This window comes from Excalfactoria chinensis, chromosome 1 (assembly GCF_039878825.1).
Source record: "Excalfactoria chinensis isolate bCotChi1 chromosome 1, bCotChi1.hap2, whole genome shotgun sequence".
Lineage (NCBI taxonomy): Eukaryota > Metazoa > Chordata > Aves > Galliformes > Phasianidae > Excalfactoria > Excalfactoria chinensis.
In genome coordinates, this window is record NC_092825.1 from 99,308,087 (window position 1) to 99,331,359 (window position 23,273).

Genomic DNA, 23,273 nt, shown 5'->3' on the forward strand with positions numbered 1-23,273 from the left:
TGCAGCCTGTGCCAGCACCTCACCAGAAGCAAAAGTAAAGCCTGCAGCTGGGCTAGCAGAGACAGCAGCTGAAGCCAAGCACTTCAGATCCCATCCCCAAGTAGTTGCTCTCCCATAGCTCATGCATATAGAGGTATATATCCGTAATTGTTCTGTGATAGTGTAATTTGTATTTTTTCCACTTGTGAAACTCTGCTTTTCAACAGTTCATTCGGTCATACAACATTCTTTCAGGCTTAAACAAAACATGGAAGTCTTAACTGAAAAGTGAGTCACTGGTTTGTTCACATTTCAGCACTGATATAAACAAGGTGTTTGGAACTTGTCTTGCAAGAAGGTATTTAAATAGCTGACTTGCATCAACCCCAAAGCCTGCAGATTGCTGCAGGTACAAGCGCACTGCACTCACAGGCTGATGGAGCTTAGCCTGCAGCTATGTTGGAAAAATCACCAGTCCTAAGATGCCCTCTGCAGTACTGGCGTATTTTCTGACTTACTGCCAAGAAAAAGGAAAAGAGAGAAATACTACTTTGTGGCTTGGGGGCATCTTGATTCTGAATTTTTATCATGGCAGGTTACTCGTTCGAATGTTGCCTAGCATGGTTTTTGTCATGCACAGTATCGTTTGGACTAGCATCAGTACCTAGCTTAATTTCAAATACAAACTCACCTTCGTTCTCATCGCACTGTCAGAGCACACGAGCAATGTGATGTCATGGACTGACCCAGAAAATGCTGAGTGGGCTTTGACAGCATTCATTATACCTCGCACCTTTTTCCACAGGCCCTCCCTGGTTGCATGGGCACTGCAGCGCAAGACCCTCAAGTTAAATTTGGCTGTACTTATTGTTAAATTTCACTTAAGTATGTGGAGTTCCAGGTTGCTATATGGACATTCCTGTATTTGATTGAGATATTTTTTCTCTACTATTATTGTAAAAATTACCATGGTGAACTTCAGGAGAAATTCTGTATGACAAGATATACTCATTCCAGAGATTTACAGAAGCCTGATTTCCTTATTCTTTACATGTCATCCGTCACTGATATCAAAAGGCTTTTGAAAACAAAATGTACTTCAGATAGGCATAATTATGCAATACTCTTGTGTTCTCTCAGATGTAAATGAAGTTTAAACTCAAGGTGCTACATCTTGATGCTGTGCACCACAAGAAGGATTTCACGGCAGTTTAGCTTAAATTAAAACATGGAATTTCTTAATTAATGGAATAGGAGAAAGACTAACAACATCAACACAGTGACCTCCTGCTGTTTCCTTTGATTTCAAATTCAATTTATGTGATGATGCCTCCAAGTCATTGCACACTCTTGATTTTTGTATCAGCTGCACCGAGCTGTGTTACAGGAGCTGCAAGGCAGACAGCAAGCTTCGCTGTCTCTTCGCTCCCACTTCGGTGGGAGCAGAGAAAAAAAATGGAGCTTTTGGTGCTTAGAGAAACCGTGTCAGTTAAACCCATTGCTAACGTAGTTCTGTGAAAGTCAGCAAATAGTTTCAATGCTCACTGCTTACTTACTCGGGCGCTTTTCCATATGTATATGCTGAATATTTCTGAAGACAAACATTGCTCAATATTTTTCAAACACAAGCTTTAAGCTTAGGAAAGCTTAGCTGTGAAAGCCTCCTTCCTGATCCTTGAAAGGTGAAGTACATTCATTCTGTACAGCTAGAACACCACACGGACGTAGCAACACCACTATGAACATTACACAGGAACAGAAGTCTCAGTGTTATTAGATGATCCTGGACTCTGTCACGTTGAAAGAGCTGTGTCCTGAAGTGTAACAGGCACCCTTGCTGGACTGAGTGCACTATCTCACCTCTTCAAAGTAAGAGGGAAGATTTAGATTGGATATAAGGAAGAAGTTTTTTACCATAAGGATACTGTAAGGCACTGGAGCAGGTTGCCCGGGGAGGTGGTGGATGCCCCATCCTTGGAGACACTCAATGTCAGGCTGGACGGGGCTCTGAGCACCTGATGGAGCTGTGGGAGCTCCTGTTCGTTGCAGGGGAGTTGGACCAGGTGACCTCTAAGGATTCCTTTCCAGCTCAAACAATTCTATGTATGATTCTATCTATTACTGCAGAGACAGCTGTGTGTATAGAAGGGCCTCATGTATCTGAACTTGGACTGGGATTTAAACACTGCAAAAAACATGGCTCATAAATCCTTCAAGATTACTACATCCTTCAAGTTAATACATTCGCTTCTCAAAAAATATAATAGAATAAGTTGTTTTAAATAAATATCCCTGTAATATCCAAGACCCAAATATAAGAAATGCAAACACTCGTCCAAAAAAACCACCCAAGCCCCAAAATGCTACTTTAAAGCATATGGAAATACTGAGGAGACGATGAGCAATAACAACATAACTTTTTAAACAGAAGATAGTAGTGCCAAGTCAGTGTTTCTCCCACAGTCTGGCCAAAGTCAGCATTCAATCACTGGCCTCCTAATGCCTGCCAATGGTAAATGGAGCTGTCCTGCTTGTCCAGAAGAGAATTTATGCATTTCTCTTGTGCAGCATACATGTGAGTTTACCTGCTTCTTCATTTACCACTGTGCTGCTGAGCAGAGTTGCAATTTCCTCATTCCTTTGCTTGAGGACTTCAGATCTCTTCAGAAAGACAAGTGAGAGTAATTAATATGGCTTGCACGCGCAGGTGAGGCGTAAGGAGAACTCAAGCACCCCTAGCAACAGTCCCGTGCTTTGGGGAGAAGTGCTTTGCAGGCTGCTGCCTGCAGCTGCACCGGGAGAGGCACCACAAGGTGAGACAACCTTCAGGGTCAAAAATGTTCCCTTTGCAGGACCATGTTTTGCTGCTGGATGGCATTTTCCAGCCTTGTCTCTGCCATGTCCACTCCCTGGCGCAGCAGCAGCAGAGCGTGGGAGCTCAGCTACAGTGCTAAGCCACATGCAGGAGGCATCCCTTGGCCCTGGGGTCAGGTCTGTGAGGGGCTGCAGAACTCCCACTGATAACACACGTTACTATAATATTTTCAGGTGATGCAGATGACCAAGGACAATTACCACCAGGGTAATTCTGAATTTCTGTGTTTTTCATGGATTTAAATCAAGTTTTAATTATTTTCGGTAGCTTGTTATTGCAGCTTTTGCAAGCCGAAGGCAGACCGCTGCCTTTAATTCATTAGTAATTTCAGCAGTTAATCAGAAAAACGTCATTGCCTAGAAGGACTGCAGCTCAAAATAAAGCACGCTGGAGTTAAATTTAAATTAAAGCATGGACAGAAATGAATGCAGCCTTTGATCCCCCCTTCCATCCAGACTGCAACCTGATGGGCACAGCTGGACAGGAGAGGAGCCGTGAGGAAAGTGCAGTCTCGCCTCTTTCAAAGGGCACTGACAACTCATTAAGCCCCCAAGCTGAGCAAATTAAAAGAAGGTAGTCACCGTGTTGCTTCAGAGCTCTCCTAATAACGTTTTCTGCAGTGGGCATTTCTTGCCAGTTTTATTTTTAAGAGAAGCTGATTTTCCGGGTTTTGACTGAAAAATGTGTGCTGTTAATATCTGCTTAGTCTTCACGGTGGCCAAACCCACATTTCTGTTAGCCGAATGGGAGCCGTGAGCCCAAACAAAGGCACATACTTCTATCTGTCCATCTGTCTGTCCGTGTATTCCTTCAGACAGGCCCAGCACTTTGCTTGTGCCTGGTCCCACGGAGGTAAGGATAACCCTAGGTAGCACCAGCAGGGCAGCAGGCAACAAGGTGACAGTGTATTTAGTACGCTTAGTCCCTGACCACCCTCCCCATGCCACAGGGAACACTGGCATTGCTTTGTGTCCCTTTACTGTGCATCCTGAAGCCAGGGCAGGGTAGCTGAAGCAGCTCTGGAGCCAGGTCATGAACAGCACAGGTCTGAGCAGTATAAGCCTCTCTTGCTGTTCATCTAAGCCATCTGCCAGTCTCCTGCTTCTTATGCCCTCTTTGCTTTGCGGCTCCTCCTGCCTGAGGACACCCTGCTGCTGTTTCAACAGGGCTGTGCTCAGGTACAGCCAGATGCTTTGGGTCAACGGCTCCACGTCCAGGTGGAGGATAGTCTTGAGCAGCATCTCCAAGCAGTCACTCTTGGGATCAGTGCTCTTCATTGTCTTTATCAACAACAGAGGCAGTACAATTGAGTTCAACCTCAGCAAATTTGCTGATGACACCAAGCTGAGTAGTGCAGTTGTTACAACACAGGAGAAGGATGCCATCCAGAGGGACCTGGGCAGGCTTGAAGATCAGGCACACGAGAATCTAATAAAGTTCAACAAGGCCAAGTGCAAAATGCTGCACGTGGATTGGAGCAACACACATATGTGTACAGACTGGGAAAAGAAAGAACTTATTGAGAGCACTGAGACATAAAGACTCAGGCATTGTGATGAGCAAAAATCTGGACACAAGCCAGCAGTGTCTGCCTGCAGCCTCAAAGGCCAACAGTAGTCTGGCCTACATCGGAAGGATGGGCAGCAGGGAGAGGAAGGGAACTGTGTCCCTCTGCTCTGCCCTTGTGAGGCCCCATCTGGAGTACTGCGTCCAGGCCTGGGGCCCCCAGCACAGGAAAGATGCAGAAATGTTAGAGTAGGGTTCAGAGGAGGGCATGAAGATGTTCAGAGGGATGGAGCATCTCTCCTGTGGAGACAGCCTGAGAGAGCTGGGCTTTTTCAGTCTGGAGAAGGCTCCTGGGAAACATCACTGCAGCCTTCTCCCTCAAAGGGAGCTTATAAACAGGAGGAAGATGGACTTTTTACTCAGTCTGATAGTGATGGGACAAGGGGGAATGATTTTAAACTAGAAGAGGGGTAATGTAGATGAGATATAAGAGGGAATTTTTTTCCTTGGAAGGCAGTGAGGTGCTGGCACAGCTGCCCATAGAAGCTGTGGTGCCCCGTCCCTGGAGGCGCACAAGGCCAGGTTGGATGGGGCCCTGGGCAGCCTGAGCTGGTGGGGGGAAGCTCTGCCCAGGGCAGGGGTTGGCACTGGGCTGGCTTTGAGGCAACAAGAAGGGACCTCAAAGCCAGCCCAACCTCTTAGCATAGTTATATCTTTAAGTGACTGCACTGCTGCAGCCACAGGGAATACACATTGGAGGCTTCTGTACAAGGAAGGATGGCAGGAGCACCAGAGAGGCACAGAGAGGCTCTGCTGCCCTCATTCTCCTTCCCTACCGCCTAAGGGCTGAGTTAAGGCTGGGAAGGCCGGACGAACAGGAGAGCCTTCAGACTAATTCAGTGCCGTTGGGAAGGTAAAACTGCGACGTTTCTCGGCTCTGTCCTAAATGAGGAAGTTTTAACAGCACCGCGATGTCAGTGAAAGCTGGTGTGAAAGCAGCACGCTGCTCATCAGCACCTGTGCCAGCCGGAATCCTATTAGCTATGCAGCGGAAGGGACTGGATGACTGCAGCTCCGCATTAAGAGCGGCGCTGAGGCAGAAGCGCGGTGTAAAATTGCTTTGACATTTTTAACGAGGAAGAGAAGAGCTTGAGAACGGGAGGCACGGCGTGCACCAGTAGCCCTCTAGCGGGAAAGCGGCAAAGCTTTGGTTTCGGTCGGCACAGCTGCGTGTGTTCGGAGATTCTACTGACACGGCTCGTGCAGCCTCAAGGAGAAATAGGGGTTCCTTGGTTACTTTCTCATACCAAGAAATCGGAGAATGGTTAAGGTCGGAAAAGACCTCTAAGGTCACCCGGTCCAGCCGCCAACCCGTCTCCACCGTGCCCACTAGCCATATCAACAGTAGCTTGAAACCTCTGTAAGCCGTTGGTTATTCCAATGAATTAGCGGCTTTATCAGAGCATCCCCGACCAGCGGCGTGCTCCAGCGGGGCGGCTCCTTTCAGCCTGCACGGCCGTCCCGCTCGCCTGGGGCTGCGGACACCCCGCTGCAGCGCCCGGCGGGGTCAGCACGCCTGCTGGATTCAATTACCGCGGGCTCTAGCCGAGCCCTCGCCCCCGCCCCTTCCTCTCGCTCGCAGCGCGGCGCTCCCGGCGGCGGAGCGAGGAGAAGCGGGGTGGAGAGGAGGCGGCGCCGGCTCCGACGAGGGGCGGCAGCCCGGGCCCCCCGCCGTCAGCACCGCTCCGCCCCTCGCCGCCGGCGCTCTCCGCCGAGCAACTTTCCGCCCTGCGGCCGCTCGCCCCGCTCGACCGGGGCGAGGCGCGGGGAAGAAGCGGCGCCGGGGCCGGGCATGCCGGCGGCGGCGGGCGACGGGCTCCTGAGCGAGCCGCCGGGGGTGGCGGGCGGTGGCGGCGGCGGCGGCGGCGAGGCGCGGCGGGCGGCGGCGAGCGCCGAGGGGAGCTTCCTGGCCGCCTGGCTGAGCGCGGCGGCGGCGGCCCCGCGGGAGAGGCTCCGCGACTTCCAGCACACCAAGCGCGTCGGCAACTACCTGATCGGCAGGAAGCTGGGCGAGGGCTCCTTCGCCAAGGTCCGCGAGGGGCTGCATGTGCTCACCGGAGAGAAGGTATCGGGACGGGACGGAGCGGCCGGGGCGAGAGGGCGGCCGCTCGGTGGCGCCCCGGGGGCTGGGGGAGTCCCGGCGGCACGGGGCTGCGGGACCTGCGCCTTGCGGGGATACCCGCCTGCCGCGAGCTGCCTGTGCCCCCCTTTGTAAGGTTTGTGCCTGTGTGAGAACGCTGTTTTAAACAGCACGATGCACAGCGTGCAACCGCTGGACGGTGACGGTGTGAGCGGTGTGTTGGTGGCACCGTACGTAGACTTCTACCACTGACCGGTGACAGTGCGCAGCCCAGTTGGTCCATCCAGCGTGCAAACACTTCTCGCTCACTGAAATGACAGGAGGTGCTGCGCGTCTTTGGCGAAAGAGGTGTTACGGTTCAGTGAGCAGAAGTAGCTGATAGCGCCGCACATCACAAGGTGCCCTCGCACGAGTGTTGTGTTGTTTCATCTAGTAAAGAAAGTCCACCGAGGAGCTCTGCTTCTCGTCTCCTATGTGCAATCCTGTAGCGGAGTCTTCCACCTATCAGTCAGGCTCTGTCACAACGTGATGAAGAGCTGCGGGCGCTTGGCTGTGCATTAAGCACGGCACGGCGTGCTGGAGAGAGCCCTGCTGCAGGGCTGTCCCGCTCATGTTGAAGCTGACTGGCAGAGCTCGGCTTAACGCAGGGCACCCCGCTGCTGCCGGCTGAGCTGAGTGCAGCACAGTCTCCTCTGGCTCCAGCAGCAGCTGCATATGCACTATTGCTGGGGTTGCGTCTTTGTGGGGTCCCTACGCTTCCAGGCTTGTTTTTTTTCCCCTTCTCCTTCCAGTAAGTTTGTCACGGAGTGAAATTTGAAGTAGAGCTCTGAATTTCCTCGTGACAAAAAGATGATTGCTGTCATATAGGAATGCATTAAAAAATGTTGTTGTTGTTCTTCTGTTACCAAGCGTGTGCTTCTCCTTGGTAACAGATACATCCAATGATCCTCCTGTTGATAAAAGGCACATGCACGCACACGTCCTTCCCACCTCCACTTTCTGGGTTGCTACATTTATCTCTGTCTGTGAAGAGGCAAAAATAAAAAGCCCCGCCACACGCCCCTCTGTCTCAGCTGCCAGGGCTGCTGCTTCTCTTCCCCTCCCATCCTCCTCGAGTGCCTTGGATAAGACATGTGATGACAAAGTGACAAGCAGAAGCTCGAGGAGAATCTAGAGGAATAGGCTGCCCAGGGAGGTGGTGCAGTCCCCGTCCCTGGAGGTGTTCAAGAGCCGTGTGGATGTGGCACTGAGGGACGTGGGCACTTGGTGGAGATGGGTGATGGTTGGACTGGGTGACCTTAGAGGTCTTTTCCAACCTTCATGGTTCTGTGATCTCCCTTCCTTCCTGCTGAGCCTTGATATCCCTATTTGTGGCCAGCTGTGGCGCTCTCTTGAGTGCTGTCTGACTTTCTCTTCTGCCATAGGATCAAAGCAGGCTCTTGCTGTTGACTTCAGTGGGTAAAAGATCAGTTGCATAGTTTCAAACTCATTAATCAAGGGTTCGTCCTCCTATACTATCCACCTATTTCATTTCAGATATTTATGGATAAGCAACCTGAGTTAGTGGATGGAGATAAGGGCGCTTAATGACTTTCTTCAGGTGAGGTCCCATCTCAGTGCGGTTCCTCTCTCTGACTGGAGGGGGGGGAATGCTTTCCGTTCTACACATGGCCCCAACCTGAGGATCTCACCCCATACAGAGAGCTGGTGGACACTCAGCTCTTCTGGACACGTCCCTCAACCTTGCTCTTGTGTGGCCTCCAGCCAGAGGAGGCTGAGGCGTGCCCAAACTGGATCTGCCTCACAGCTGCTGGCAGCTCTGCCTACACTGAGCCCACCACAGGCGACTGAGCTCTGGCTGTAACATGAGGAAGAGAAGGAAAACATCTGCTTCCCTGGACTCCTTTCCCTGGGAGTGTGTTTGGGAGGAGATTGAGGCTGGCAAGTGTGGGAATTGAATGAGGAGGGAAGGAAAGAGGCAGTGTGAGAGCCAGGATTGGCAACACTGGAGGACAGGAGGCCCTTAAATGCCATCTGGTCCAACCCCCTGCAGTGAGCAGGGACACCCTCAGCTCCATCAGGTGCTCAGAGCCCCGTCCAGCCTGACCTTGAGTGTCTCCTGGGATGGGGCGTCCACTGCTTCTCTGGGCAACCTGTTCCACTGCCTCACCGCCCTCACTGTGAAAGACTTCTTCCTAATATCCAATCTAAATCTCCTCTTTTTTAGTTTGAAAACGGTTTTCCATGAGAAATGTTTTGTTACCATGGCAAAGTCCTTCCACAAGAGCATCATGGCATGAGGGGGCATGGGTTAAACTGTTTGAACCTCTGAGAAATCTTGATGAGCAGCAAGCCAAGTGCTGGAGAATTAGGAACCGTTTGGTACTCCAGTGTCAGAGCCTGGGTGACCAGATGTTGGGCACAGACCTCCCAAGGACAGCTAACAGTGTCAGGTTGATGCTAACAGAGGTACCCAAGGCGTGAGTGAGCAGCTGTGTGTTTGACAGCCACCATTGGCCATCTCTCCATGCCCGCCTCCATCCGTCAACCCCAGGAGAGACATCGCACTCATCTGGAGTTCAAGGAGAGCGTTGCCCTGTAATGGAATGGCACTGCCCTGCATTCAGCAGGATGAGGGATGGAGGTTGGCCAGGCCTAATCTTTGGGTATGTTCATTTGCAGGGAAAAGTTAATCTGTGGGAGTGTGCACTTAATGTGCTTGCAAGTGGGGCACAGTGAAGCAAGATGTGGAAACAAAGCCTTCTGCAGACGGCTCGCTGGATTGCTGTACTCACTGCAGTTTTCTAGGCTGGTGCTTTATGAGCCTGTTATTCCAGGATTAGCGCCTGCGTGTACTTTGAGATAAAAAATAATTGACATCTGATTTCTGTCTTGTAAAGCCGCTGTCGAGCAAGGGCACTGCCAAGGCTTCAATACAGTTGCGGTAGTAGTGTGAAGTAGGGGTCTTACTGCTAATGCCTGGTAGCTGTTTTGGCACAGTCCAAGCTGTTACGGTCACCAGAACATCAGATTTCAGCAAGGGTGCCCAAGCAGGTTTTGATTTGCAGCAGACTTTAGTGACTCTGGAGGAGTTAATGCGCGTTATTGTTTCAGAAAACTGTGTATTTAGAAACGAAATCTGTGGATTAATGAGTCCCCAGCTAGGCTCGGATCCATTGCACTGACACAATGCATTGTACAGAATCAAGGCGATTGCAGAGCGAATGCCAAAAATCTGCCATTACCTCACCCTGAAATGGCTAGAAGCTGAAGAGGTCTTCGAGAGAGCACAAGATGCTGTGTGCCGTGGGCCAGGCGCTAGTTGCTTTACCAGCTGCTCCAAGGGCAGCTGGATGGGCTGTGCGTGCTGAGTGCAGTGCGTGGGACTGGAACCAACAGCTCCTGAGTGCAAGAGGGTGAGCTAAGGTGAGGCTTTAAACCTTCACTATGAATCTCTGTACCGCTGGATTTGAAATCAAATCTTCTGCAGCACTTCTCGGGGTTCGTATTACCATCATGTCAGGCATGTTATTATTTTCTGGGCTGGAGAAATGTTTGGAAATGCCTGATGCAATTAAGTGTATTTTAGCTGAGCACAGGAGAATGTTGAACAGATTATTCTTTCCATTGCTTTTGAATAAAAATATCACAGCCTATAATCTAACGTTTTTGGGTAGAAGGCTGATTTGTTAGATCAGCTCAGGCAGTCTTTATTGCCAGTCCTAAGGAAACAGTTTCTCTCTGAAGAGCGAGCCAATTTAGATTTAAATTGCGGCTATGAAACCCCGCTGGGATAGCTGCATTGTTATCCAGCTAACTCGCGGAGCGCTGCCCAGGATACTCCTGGTTTGTTCCAAGCCTTGAGCTTGAGGCTCGGCATAGTCTGTCACTGGGCAGCAGAAAGCAGGCAATGCAAGATGATGTTTTCTGTAGTTGTATGACAATCCTACCAGCGCAGCGGGGGTAGTATCATGCTCTGTTGATAGACTGACCAGATCGTGCCATCTGCTGTGAACCCTGATGAAATGACTCCGTAACCCTCAATGACTCCATGCGGCATTGCGGGATGGCCCTATATTGGGGGGAGAGAATGGCGTCAGCTGAAGCCTTTGTAAGCAAACTTGACCTGAGATTGCTTTTACCTTACTTTCAAGTATAATCTTTGTCTCTACAAAGAGAGAGACTGAGGCAAATTGAGTCATTTGATTTCTCATCCGCTGAAATATGTGTTTATCGGTTTCTCTCGTGCTATTGTTAAACTCCAGAAAGGGCCATTTTTAGTTACAGTTAGTTGAGTGGTTTTCTGTAACAATGTCAGTGGGAAGCAGCTGCTAAAAATACAGTTTACCAGCTTTTATGAAGGTAAAGCAATTAATACTGAAAGTGGCCTTTTCACAAAAGGGTTTGCTTTCCGAATGTGTTTCTGTATTAAAAAATGCTTAAATAAAAAAAAGAGAAAAAAGGAATTAAAAAGCTTTATTAGAGACTCCTGGAAGTGCTACGTGGGCAGAAAGCAAGCAACCCCCATTGCACACCCCAGGGAAGGAACAGGGGAGGTGTTCTCAAAGCACACTTGGGTAGTGGTCTCACAGGCTCTGTCCCCTGCTGGTGGCACGTTGGTGGCATGTAATTTTGTGAAATGCATTCAGAGCTTTGCTAACGTGTTTCTGTTCGAACATCATGCATCCATCAGTGGGTGCAAGGCTTGGAGGAGCTGCACCTTTGTGGTGGGAGCTCAGGATGCCTCCAGGGAGGCAAAATGGGATGCACTGGTGGTTGGGCAGGTTGTGTGGCTGCCCTGCATCAGCCAGCGTGGTTGTCTCCTGAAATCCTTCCTGTGGCTGCGAAAACTGTTAAATAGCTTTTACCCTGGTCTCAACATCCCATTTCTAATCTCCTGCTCATGTCAAAGGGTGGTTGTTGAGTTGCTTCTGGACGTGCCACCAGAAGCAAAGGCTGGAGTGATGCGTTTTGCACAGTTTCCATCTGCCAGCAGCTTTCCCTTGGAAAGTCACCAGTCGTTCAGGAGAATATAGGCAGGTGGACATAGAGAAGCATGGTTAAAGTAGAGCTGGTGGGTAACAATATATGCCATGTGTATCTTCCTATGCTGTTTTGTCAACTTTGCCTTGTGTAAATTTGCCATTTTCTTCTTGTGTTCCACTGTGGACTTGGGAGAATGGAGGCTTGACTTGGTGACCAGAGGTCTTTGGGCATGTTGACAGATGAGAACCGATAGGGTTCTTTATTGTCAGCCTCCTTTCAGTCCTCAATAACTGTGCTACCCCTATAACTTTCCTCTTCTCTGACTGGAAAACAAAAATGTGGGGATTCCCACTGAGGGTTTCTACGTCAGGATTCACCATTGTCAGACTTGTCTGTGTCCCAGGAGTTGGGGCTGGCCGATAGTATTGCTGGATTGGGAAGAGGAAATTGTGGTTTATACTTGCACGTAGTCCTAGGATCTTAACCCTTGATTTGAGTTTTCAGGTCTTTGTGTGCATGCGGGTTGCTTTCGAACCATCTCACCATGCAGATGGGCCAGGAAATTACTTCTTAGTAAACAAAAGCCAAGTTTCTGGTGTGGTCACTGGTCTTCCAGTTGCAGTTTCCTTTTTTCTCCTCCAACAACTGTAAGGTTGCAGGTTGCTTCTTCTCCAGTGATACTTGTATATCGGTGTCTTTGCCAACTGTTACACCTGGATGATGCGTTATGACGCCACTTGTGATTATAGGCACCAAGGAAATGAAATGAGGGTGTTCCTGCAGCCTTAATTTTGACATTTCGGTGCTTCTGAGTGTTTGTTTTCACAGCTTTGACACTGTTCTTTTCACAGAGGCTTGTGCGTGTGCATGTAGATGCATAATTTGTATTGAAGCCGCTAAATGTGCGCTTTGTTAACATACGATACTTCACAGAATGATTTGTCACAGTTGCAATGACATGAGTGAGGACTTGGCTGGAAGCAGGGCTGGAGAGCTGGTTGCTTTGTCAGCACAAAGTTCCCCACAGGCTGCTGATGTGCAGTCACCTACTTGGTCTCGTGTAGGAGCTCCTGCTAACAGTTTGTTCATCTGGAGAATAACCAGTCGTAACAGGAGCTGGTTATACAGCTACACTCTTGCCTCTAACCCTTTCCTATATTGCCCCTTCGGAGTAAGCAGGTATAGGCTTGAGTAGGCAAGAGAGTCTGTTAATTACTTCAGTCTGTCTTCCGGGATGATTGTTTTAATACTTTTCAGCTGTAGCTTGCAACTTATTCTGCACTGAGCCCAATTGATGCACATGTGGCAGTTGCTTATCCTCTTGAGATAATCTGCTTTCAAGTTTACATTCAGCGGTTTTAAGGATGTCACTAACAGTGCATGTCAGCAATGTGCTGCTTTTCATACAGACCGTCACAATTTTAGTGACATAGGCAGGATTGAGGGAAGCCGAGTGTTTAGGCTGAATTGACACCAGGTGCTGCTCTTATGTGGCGCTCGCATCTGGATCCTTGTGTTTGTTCTTGCAAGTTTTGTATTTTTAACATATTTAATGGTGTGTAATGCTGCGAGCCTGTTTTTTGCAGGCACGTGTTACCTATAAGTGTCTGGGCAATTAAAACACTTTCTTTCTGCGTCTTGAAGTTTGCCACATCTCTTTTTACAGTAGGAGCTGGAGAATGCTACCATAGCTCCTTGCCTTTCAGTGGACATAACACATTAGGCATCTCTGCCCCTTTGCCCTTGCGAGTTGTTTGTTAGCCTGCACTCAGGAAAATGGAAGTTATTAAGGAGCAGCACTTACCCTTCACAAGGATATAACTCCATGAGTAAAGCAGTCATAAGATGACACGGCGACCCTTCTGGTGACTGAATTGAAATAATAGTCCAGAAACCAAGCTGTTGTGTTCTATTAACAACCATATAAAAATGAGCTGGAAGTCTGCATGCTGATTTCGCAACTCTTCAAGGTCTTGAAGAAGGTTCTTAACCCATCCATAACAGCCTGCTGCAGGGAGTCCAGTGTACTACAGGGAGCCTGCTTTGGCAGGGGGTTGGTCTTGATGATCTCCAGAGGTCCCTTCCAACATCTACAGTTCTGTGATAACCAGTGGTTGTGTAAATACTGGCCAGAAGAAGAAGATGTGGGTTGTTGGCCGATATCTTTGAGGGCATGAATGTGGGGTTGCCAGTGCTTTTGGTGGGCTGATTGAGCTGGTGCTAATGAGGAGGACCAGGAAGGCTTTTTGTGGTAGGTTTTAACTGGAGGAGCTGCAGTCACAAGTGCGACCCTGGGTCCTCCAGTAGGACAGAGTGCACTCATTCCTAAGCTGATAAGGTAAAGCGCTGCCAAACCTGTTTGGTATCAGAGGAGAGTCAAACATCCTCCTCATGAAGGGAAGGACCACTTCAGCAAAGAGAGTGAGCAGATAATGTGGTCTGAGGAGGGGAGAGCACCTACAAAAACCGCACAGAAAGCTGGTGCGGTCCTGTCCAAGCTTCCCTTCCTGTGAAAGCTTTGCTGCAGTAGTGTGCTGCTGGGCTGCAGGCCTGGCACTTCCAACACTTGCCCCAGCAGAGCTCTTCTTGTTCATGGTGTGCCATCAGTGCTCAGAGGAAAATCACTGCAACAAAGGGAACTAAAAAAAGATAAGTTATACATATATGGAAGTTCTTTTGCTCTCTGCCTGTTGTGGAAGATTGTCATGGAAACATTTTTTTTTCCTTTTTTTTTTCAGGGAATAAATTTATTTTCTGCAAATAATGCCCACAGAGCTAAGAAAGAGAATGTATATGTACAAAGCTTCATCGGGGATGCCTAGCAGTTGTAAATGTTTTATCTCCTATATTTGTATTGCTACAAAGGAGGGTGATACCTGGTCTTCAAAAAAGCAGAGTCTCCAGTTGATATAACAGATGTCTTTCTTTCTTTCAGTCTCCTCTAAGTCAAGTTTTGGATTTGTTCACTGAAATGTGAAGCAGGGATTGTTTAACGTGGAGTATGGTACTCCATGATTACGCTACTCAAGTCCATGATCATGCAAGTGGGAAGCAACACTAACCGCAAGGTTTCACACACGAGGATCGGTGTTGGAGGAATGTTATTTGGTATAGAATCTCTGCTTTTGTTTTCCCCCAAGCAATTTGAGATCCTCATCCATCTCGCTGTGACAGAAGTTTTCATCATTGAAAGGGCAAGTTGCAGTTTATCAAAAGCAGCTGGATAGGATATGGTTCATTTGTAACCACAGCATAAATGCATGCCTTGCTGCGCCTCAGCTCTAGCCGCTTCCCAGTGTTCTGGCAGCGTACTGGGGCCATGTCTGGGTGGAGGAGGCCTCTGTTTCCTAGCAGCTGTCAGACTGATTTTCTCCATGATGGCCGTGAGTAGCCATCAGCTTTGGGTAGTGTAAGGTGAGGACTTTGTGCATCTCGACCAGTTTTCTCTCTGCTGCAGTGTCTGCACATCAGGTTCCCGTGCGCTTGTGTGACAAGACCTGAAAAAACATCTTTCCTGTTAGCTGATAATACCTCGAGCTCAAAAGAGATTTCGTATTGAGTGATGGACAGTGTTTTAGCATGTCAGAGAGCCCCTTCTTGCAAAATAGCTAATATTTGGAAAGTGATACTCAGCAAATATTTTTCCATTTCAGTGGCTAGGCAATTCCAGCTGTTCCAGGCATTCAGATACACGCTTTCTTTTGACAGTGCGTGGCCCAGGCCTGAAGGCTGGTTTTGACAAGTTTCTAAGGATTTCTTGAGGAACTTCAGTATTGCATCCTCATTTATCTTTGCCTCCGGCTTTCTGCCACCACCACGTCCATCATTCTCTGCATAATCTCTCTTGACTTGTGTAGATATCGCTAGAGGCCAGGGAGGTAAAAAATGCGCTCTTGTCCCTTGGGGGACACCATTACTGCTACCCCATTAATTAGCTGACCGAGAGAGCAATGAAAGGTCACTTGGTTTCTTTCTGCCAAAGGCTAGATAGGCCCCAGCCATGACCCACTCAGCACAAGTCTGCCCTTTCACATGGCATGGTGGGAACTACCCTATAGTGTATCCTCACAAAGACCAGTGCCTTGACACATCAGAATTCCAGATCCTCATGGAAACTCTAATTTCACTGTGCTAAATGCGGTAGACAGCCAGATGCGTGGGTGAGTTGGGCTGTCTGTAGCAGCATCAATATTTGCATGACTCTTCGTGACACTTCGTGTCTTCAGTGCTGCAGAGCTCAAGCAAAGATCTTGGAGTCTTCAAAATTTGCATCCCCTTGATGTTGCTGCTAATGGCTCCCAGAGTATTTTGCCTAGCTCTGCTAGGATGGAGCTATTCTTCTCACCTGTACAGGCATTAGTGCCTAAAGGCATCATGGTCATCATCCTACCTGACTTCCTATGTAAGCTGATGTTCTCTTTGGGAGTATCTGTATCATCAGTGTTTTGTTGAGCTATTGGATGCTTCTAGGAGTGGGGAGGGTGGGAATTCGGAGTCTACTTTCATCTCAGTAAGACAAGATGTTCCTTTCACTGCTTCACTGCACCTGAAAAACATGGATTGTGTTTGCAGCCTCAGTTCGCCCAACTCACCTTTTGGGACGTTAATTTTATTTTATTAAAGAGCTGTCTGTTATCAGCAGTCTTTTTCTTGTGGAGATACTTGCAGAAGTCACTGTTTATCGTTCTTTTAATTAAAAACTTGGAGCTTCAGTCTATTACTCTCTCAAGTACTTCACAGACCTCAGACCGTTCCTGAAACTCTCTTCAGAAAGAACTCTTTGCGAACTTTAACATCATTCCTGAAGTGCTTGCACCACAATTTGTTGCAGTAATCTAATAAAAGTCCCTAGTGCCACGTACAGGTGTAATTAATACCTTTTCTTCCTTTAACAAATACATCCTGCTTATGCTTTTTAAGGATTACATTCAGGTTAGCTGTGACAGCAAGACGGTTCATTTGCTTATTTAAAATAATCCACAATCCTTTTGCACGTTGCCGGGCGCTATCTTCGTTGTACTGTAGGTAATGGTAAGATCTTATCTTCCGGTGCTTTGATTCTTTTCATTCAGGCTGCCTTAAATCTGAAGCATATAAATGAGCATACTCTGAGCTACTTTTCTATTTAGAAAAGTTTATGCTGCTTTAGGGGCTGATTTAAACTTTCCCCGACTGTCTGCTCTGCCAACATTGAGTGGTCCCCTACATACTAACACATTTGTCCTGTGCTTATCTCTGCAGTAGCTGTTTTTGTCTCTTGCTAACTCCAAAACCTTTGGCTTATGCTGTCAGGGACTCCAAAGAGAAGAGAATATTTGAACAAAAGTGACTCCTCCCTATGTTTTTTTAATTGTTGATTTTCCTAATGCCAGAGCAAATAAAAAAGGTATGTGTATATATATATATACATATATATATACACACACATACATATGTGTGTGTATATATATATATATACACATATATGTGTGTGTGTATATATATATATACATATATATATGTATATAATTCAGCTGGCCTACAAAGAGCAAATACGGAAGTTATCAAAGGCTGAACAGCACCACTCAAATGTAAAGAGCAGAGATGATGCTGCTTGTTTAATGTAAAATCTCAATCCATCTCTCACTGTACAGCTACTGAGAAGCCTTTTCAGTGTGTATACATGCATATGCATGTATGTTTAACTCACGCTCAGTTCCTCCTATGCCATTCCTAGCAAGCACACCAGGCAAGGATAAAAGGTATCAGATGGCCGTGGTTGCATGGCTGCTCTTCTGTATCCTTGATAAATAGAACAGATGTTATTCTTGTAGCAAATCTTATGCCCTGCTATAGGTTTTGTTGATTGCTGACTTTGGTGAGATGAGTGACAAGGCTGTAAAGAGAGTGGATAGCAATTGCTTATCTTTTTGTGATACTTTTAGAATTGCTCTGCGGTTTTGTTTTGACAGCAGGTCTTGAAGGGTGAATAGGATGCTATCATTCGTTAAGGAGTTGGGAGCCACACAGGTCAGCTAGGAGAGTTCCACCAGCAACGTCCCCTGAGCAGCATTAAGCAGATTCTCTGACATGGCTGGTATAGGCTGCAATTTGGCCAATGCCCAGCAGCAGACATATTGTCTTCCTTACATTTTAGTGGTGTTTACTCATCCAGAGGAAGTTAAGTTTGTGTTTTATAATGGTGCCTAATCTGACAGTCATGACAGAAAACCTCTGATTTCTCTCTGTCGCAGGCAGAGTATGTGTGGCCCTTTCTGAAAGAGTACAACTTAATGATTGATTGCTGGTATGCATTTACTTGGACAACCCTTTTCTGTAATGCTGTTTATTAAGATACCAGAACTTACGACATAGGAAAATAGTCTTTGCTTTAGCTGTTAAATCTCAGTGAATTTTATAGTACAGCAGAGAACTTTTTTCACTGCCCAGTGAAAAAGTTGACATTTTCTGATTCTTGGATTGAGTTATGAAAAGCAACTTCTTATATGTCTGGTTGGTTGGATGCCCAAACCAAGATACTCTTAAAGGGATTGCTTTCAAGAATGTGCTGAGACTTGGGCAGGCTTCAAAGTTAGGTCTGTTAAATATGATTCGAATTGGCCACCCAAAATCACCAAACAGCTTTGAAAAATAAGCTCAGATTTTTGTAGTGAGAACAGTGGTAAATACAAAGCAAGCTATGAATGATGCCAGACAGCTATCACCAAAAGGAGGGAAGAAAATTGATTCACTGCAAAAGTTGTCTTGGGCACTTCAAAAAAGGATTAGCTTGCACTAACAGTGGCTTTGGAGAATATCTGCATGGTATTCCTATTTGTCTCCTTCTCCTGCTTAAAAGTTTGGTTCAGGATGGAGGTCCAGGCCTTCCTATTGACTGTCCTCCTGGCTGCACCCTGTAACCTGCGAATGAATGGTCAGGGTGAAGTGGGACAGTGCTGAGAACTGGCTCTGCTGCCTGGCTTGGCATCACCTCCAGCAGGGTTGCCAGAAGTTGAGAAAGAAAGAAAGAAAAAAGAAAGGAAAAATTTAAGGAGAAGGGGGGAGCTGGGAAGTGGGGTGTCCCTCCAATAGGCCGTAGCTGGAGTTTCTTCACTTGTGTTGTGCTGGTCTCCTGGCCAAATCCCACGGTGCCTGCTGGATTCTCATTCAAACCGGCTTCCTCTCTGTTCAGCTGAAGTTCCTTTTGGCAGAGCTCTGCAGGAACTGGCTTCCTCTTGTTTAAAGCTGGGAGGGAATTTGCAGAGGGAAAGCGTTCAAGGGGTTGGACGAGTGGGAAAATTGCTTAAGAGTCCTCAAAAAGTCATACCTTTATTTTGTGAGGTCACATGCAGTTTTCTGTTCTCAGTAAAGTTAAACATGTTGTAACGTGTTTTTTTTGTCAACTTGGTGCCATTGCCATGAAGCTGTTCTTCTAGTCGGTATTGCAAGTGTCTGACATGAGTATTGTTTAAGACCTCTCGACTTCGACTCAGCAAACAGGTCATTGAGAACGCCCATTTACTGGCAGACAGGAAGGCTTGCTTCTTTTGAGATCCATCCTTCTGCCAAGTGACAGCCTGCACAAAGACACTCAGTCTGGTAGGCAAGGAATCCAAGGCAGCTTTTGGACCCGGGTCTTCTGAGCACCATGTGACTGCAATCATGGGCAGTCATATGATGGTTAAGTTAGATTTTATTCAGGTGGAATTATGGTATGTCTTTAACTAGATGAATCCTGAGATTCACCAGGGAAAAGCTGGGTAGAGAGAGAGATTCTTATTGTAAAACCACTGAAAAATGTACTGCTCTCCGTCAGTTTTGCATGTGATTGAATATTAGCCCTATGTATTGGCTGTGGGGCTTCCCTGGGGAGCTCAGCAGAAAGCCACTGCATGCTGCAGGCCAGCTGAGCCTGAAGTAATGTGCGCTGGAGAAAAGGCAGACTTACGCTTGGCAGCAGGATGCTGGTACGCTTAGCCTTTTGTGGGGGATCTGGTGAGGTATATTTGCAGATCTGAGGGCAGTGTCTGCTGTTTGGGTAAGTTATTACTCCATTGGTAGGTTTTTCTCTACCTTGTAACTGGGGAACAGACGAGGAGGAACCAAAGCGTTGTTTGTCCTTGCGTAGGACTGTGGGGAAACCCAGCTACTTTCCCTCTGTGCTTTGTTGCAGTGCCGTATGCTGAGGCACGGCTGTTTACAAAGAAATTGCAGAATGTGCTTTCTCTGGATGTCACAGTCATCCAGCACCTGAAGCCTGTGCTCCCAGATTTCTCTAGGCAACATCTGGTCCTTTAAGCTGTCTCTTTTCTGCTTTTTCTCAGGGCATCGCTGCGATTGTTTCTGTGCTGTCTGGTGCCAGCCAACTCCACCCCCTGCCTCTCTCTGCAGCTCCAGAAACCCTCCTAAAACACTGACTGGCAAAAACCCTCCACCCACGTGTGTCAAACGTGTGCTTTTGTTTGGGTGATGGCACGTGCCTGTATTTGCTGATGTTGCTCTAGTTGCTGGGCTCTGCGAGCATCGTGACTGTCTCCTCCAACTATCTTTGCAGAATAGTGGTGTTTACACTTCCCCCTCAGCTCCTTTCCAGTACGCTTTAGCCCAGCCTGAACTATTTTAGTGCAGCGATTGAGAGAAGCGGCAATTGCTCATATGATGTGTCACACCATAAACTCTGGAAGGTAATTCATTCCAGCAATAATTCTAGGATTCTGGAACCAAAAATACTGCCTGTTTTTCATCTCTGTATCTCACAACATAACCTAAACCATTTATTTATTTACACAGCAAAGATTTACCCAAAAGCAAAGTGTTGAATGTCAAGAGCCGTTGTTGCTACATATTGAGAATAATTACTTGCTTTATCATTTGTTTTTTAGTTGTATGCCAGTGTTGGCCAACAGTTCAGGTCAGGTGATAGACATGATGCAGAGCCACTGCGTGAAACCTGGGAGAGCAAAACAGAATAATTGTTCTATCTGGAGTAGGTTATGAAAGCTTGAACGCGTTTGTTTTATGGTTAGCTAACATCTACAGTATTTTCCATTCTGAATACATTTTCCTTCTGTATGGATGAAATTTTCAGATGTGTACGCAAATACATGAGGCCACGCATATTAAATACATTGGGGCACATTCCATCTCCGCTTACCCTGGTGTAACTCTGGGTGAACTCAAAATCAGGGATATTGAGCTAAGTTGACCCTGGAGTTACTGAGCGCACAGTTTGATCCTTAGAATTCTTCTATATGTTTCAGAATTGAATTGTAAATTGGAGGAAAATACAAGAAACCTGAACAAATAGTCAGAAAAATGACCAGAGCACAGACAGTGCTGAGCCATTTGCACAACTCTTATTACCATGGGATACATTTCATTTAGTAAAGCAAAGGGATCTTACAAGAAAACAAAAGTGAAAAGAGCAGTGCAAAGGGAAGGGCATTGCTAGGAGGGGAGGAAAATACATGGGATGAACTGAGAGGGAAAAGTATGAAAGCTAGAAGCTATTATGGTGAGTATTGCTATGGGAGTCGATAGGCTGCTTATGTGTTGGGCGTCAACTGCATATTCTTCCTTTAGATATATCAAGTTTTCTTTAAAGATCGGGGTTTTTGAATCAACACTGAGATGGGGAAAACAGCATCCATCATAGATATTCCTGTACTGCAGCATGGAGTTAGGAAAGGAAGAAAGGTGATGTTTCTCCTCCAGGAGCAAAGCAAGATGGCACAGAAACCAGTGTCCTGTCTGGTATGGGAAATGAAGATCTCCATTGTTAAAACAAAACTGCTATCACCTCTTTTGTTAGCCATGCTGATAACCTCTTGGACCCAGTGCAAGGAATGTAGAAAGCATTGGAAATGTAGCCCAGAGTAAAGGGTGGTTATGAAGGCAGCTCTGCTGAGATAGGTAAGGTGCCTGTCCAAGCACCTGTCAAAATCAGTGAGAGAATTTGTCCTTAAGGCACAGAGGGCAACTTCTTTGTGATAGTGAAGAAACTGGTAAGTAACCGGGTACATGTGGTTGGCTCTGTCTCTCAGGTTCTGGTGTTTGCCTCTGTGTTGCCCACAGCTCTGCTCAGCCCGTGTAGGAGATGCGCCTGCATTTAGTAATGTGCTTTTTTTAGTCAGTGAGTTCAGGATGACTTCCTGATACGTATAACAGGTTGCCGCTCCATTTTGTTCATAATCCGTATTGCGTATCCCGCAGCTGTGGAAAATATCAACATTTTGGTGTGTGTGGTTTTTTTTTTTTTCCAACTTTTGCAGAGGTTGTGATGTGCTGCCAGCAAACAAACTGGTATATCGTGTTTCTGTTACCCATTAATTTGTTTGTCCTCACCAGAATGAGTTCTGTGGTTTGCTGTCCAAATAATATATGTAAGCCTTTTTGTTCTTGGTTTTATCTTACTAGATGGAAGAACTTACTAATTTAAGACCGTTTCCTTGGTGAATCACCTGAGGCTTTCAGAGATGGTTAAGCAGAGCTCTGATTTGCCTGTTGTCTTATATCACAATGAAATGATCTTTCTTTAATGTGACTAGTCAGGAATGTAGCTTCCAGGCATTTATGGCTCTGATGCTTCTCCACATTTCACCCAGGCAGCTGTCACGCATGTGGTGTTTTGCCTTGTCTTCTTATCAAAGGTATTTCATTAGAATAATCTTCTAACAGCAGAAATGGATCCAGATACTAATGTATACCATGACTTCTGGTTGTTAAACTATTAAGCCCAGGCTCCCGTAGTTTTATTCTTTACTTCCTCTGCCAATAAAAACTTGTCTTTGACACAGTCAGTCAAATGATCCAGGTCTATTTTTGTTGTCGTACTTTTTTGGTTGCTTTTATTTTCTAAAGGAAAACCAAATTGTTTGCTACTTTAACCTTTTGTTTGCTTGTAGAAAGCAAGGTAAGGCCAGCCAAGCCGGGAGCTGCCATGTGCTTTGACATGCGCTTGGCATTTCCCATGTGAGGAGGGTGGCCAGCTGTGTTGTGAGTAGCTTTGTCTGCCTGCTGTGGAAGACCAGCAGCCCTCAATGCCATGAATTGTGATGATGTAGTTGGCTGCAGCTGGAAGCATACTGTGAATGGGTAGCTCATCAGCTGCAAGGGAGTATGCCTGTTTGACTTGGGCTGTTGTCTGAGTGCTGAGAGGTGGTGGTCAGGTCAGTAAAACTCCAAGGCTTTCTTCTTGTTCCTCCTTGTTGTAGGAGTAAGGTGATGCAGGAGATACTCGCAGGTCAAATCAAGGCACGCAGCAAAGATACAAGTGTAGCATCTTTGTGCCTCCCACACGTGGAACGCAGAGGGGTTGTGACATTTTTTGTGCCTTTTGTTGGACTCATACCCATGCAAACAAGAACTTTTTCCATCAGTTCCATGCAAAATCCAGTGTTGTCACCCGGGAATACCAAGCACAGCGTTTCCCTCTCCTTATCCTGGCAAATGAACAACTGTCACTTTGGTAATGATCACTGAGCTGTTGGGGCTCTGTGCATGCATTGAAGGACTTCCTTTGTTGCAGAGCTCTGAGGAAATAAGCGAGGGAGGAGGATTCAGCAGCGCCTTTGTTGCTTAGCTGGCATATGCTGTTCAATCATTATCTGGCACAGATGACCTGGAAGTCCGCAGCACCCACTCTAAATAAGAAATCTCAATGAATAGATATCTACAAATTTGAAGTAGATCAAAGCAGATACTTTTATTGAAATAATTTAGTACTTCTGTAAAAACAGTAAAAGGAATCAGGTTCTTTAATCATGCTGTATCATAGCTGGCCTCATCCTTTTGTTCTCATGTAGTGTT

General features: G+C 46.9%; 1 protein-coding gene across 5 annotated transcripts in view; it reads left to right on the forward strand.

The window, feature by feature from the left end:
• The first annotated feature begins 6,084 nt into the window (after positions 1-6,084).
• Positions 6,085-23,273, forward strand: part of HUNK (hormonally up-regulated Neu-associated kinase) — a 56,226-nt gene continuing 39,037 nt past the window's right edge. For 2 of the 5 annotated variants that reach the window (XM_072357563.1, XM_072357542.1), the window contains exon 1: positions 9,811-9,926. Coding sequence is in view for 3 of the 5 variants with exons in the window: in XM_072357552.1 (XP_072213653.1) it covers positions 6,213-6,485 (273 nt within the window). In the remaining 2 variants the exon portion in view is untranslated. Of the gene's footprint in view, positions 6,486-9,810; positions 9,927-10,545; positions 10,612-23,273 lie in introns of those variants that run through there. The other 3 variants (XM_072357552.1, XM_072357523.1, XM_072357533.1) reach the window with 3 other exon arrangements.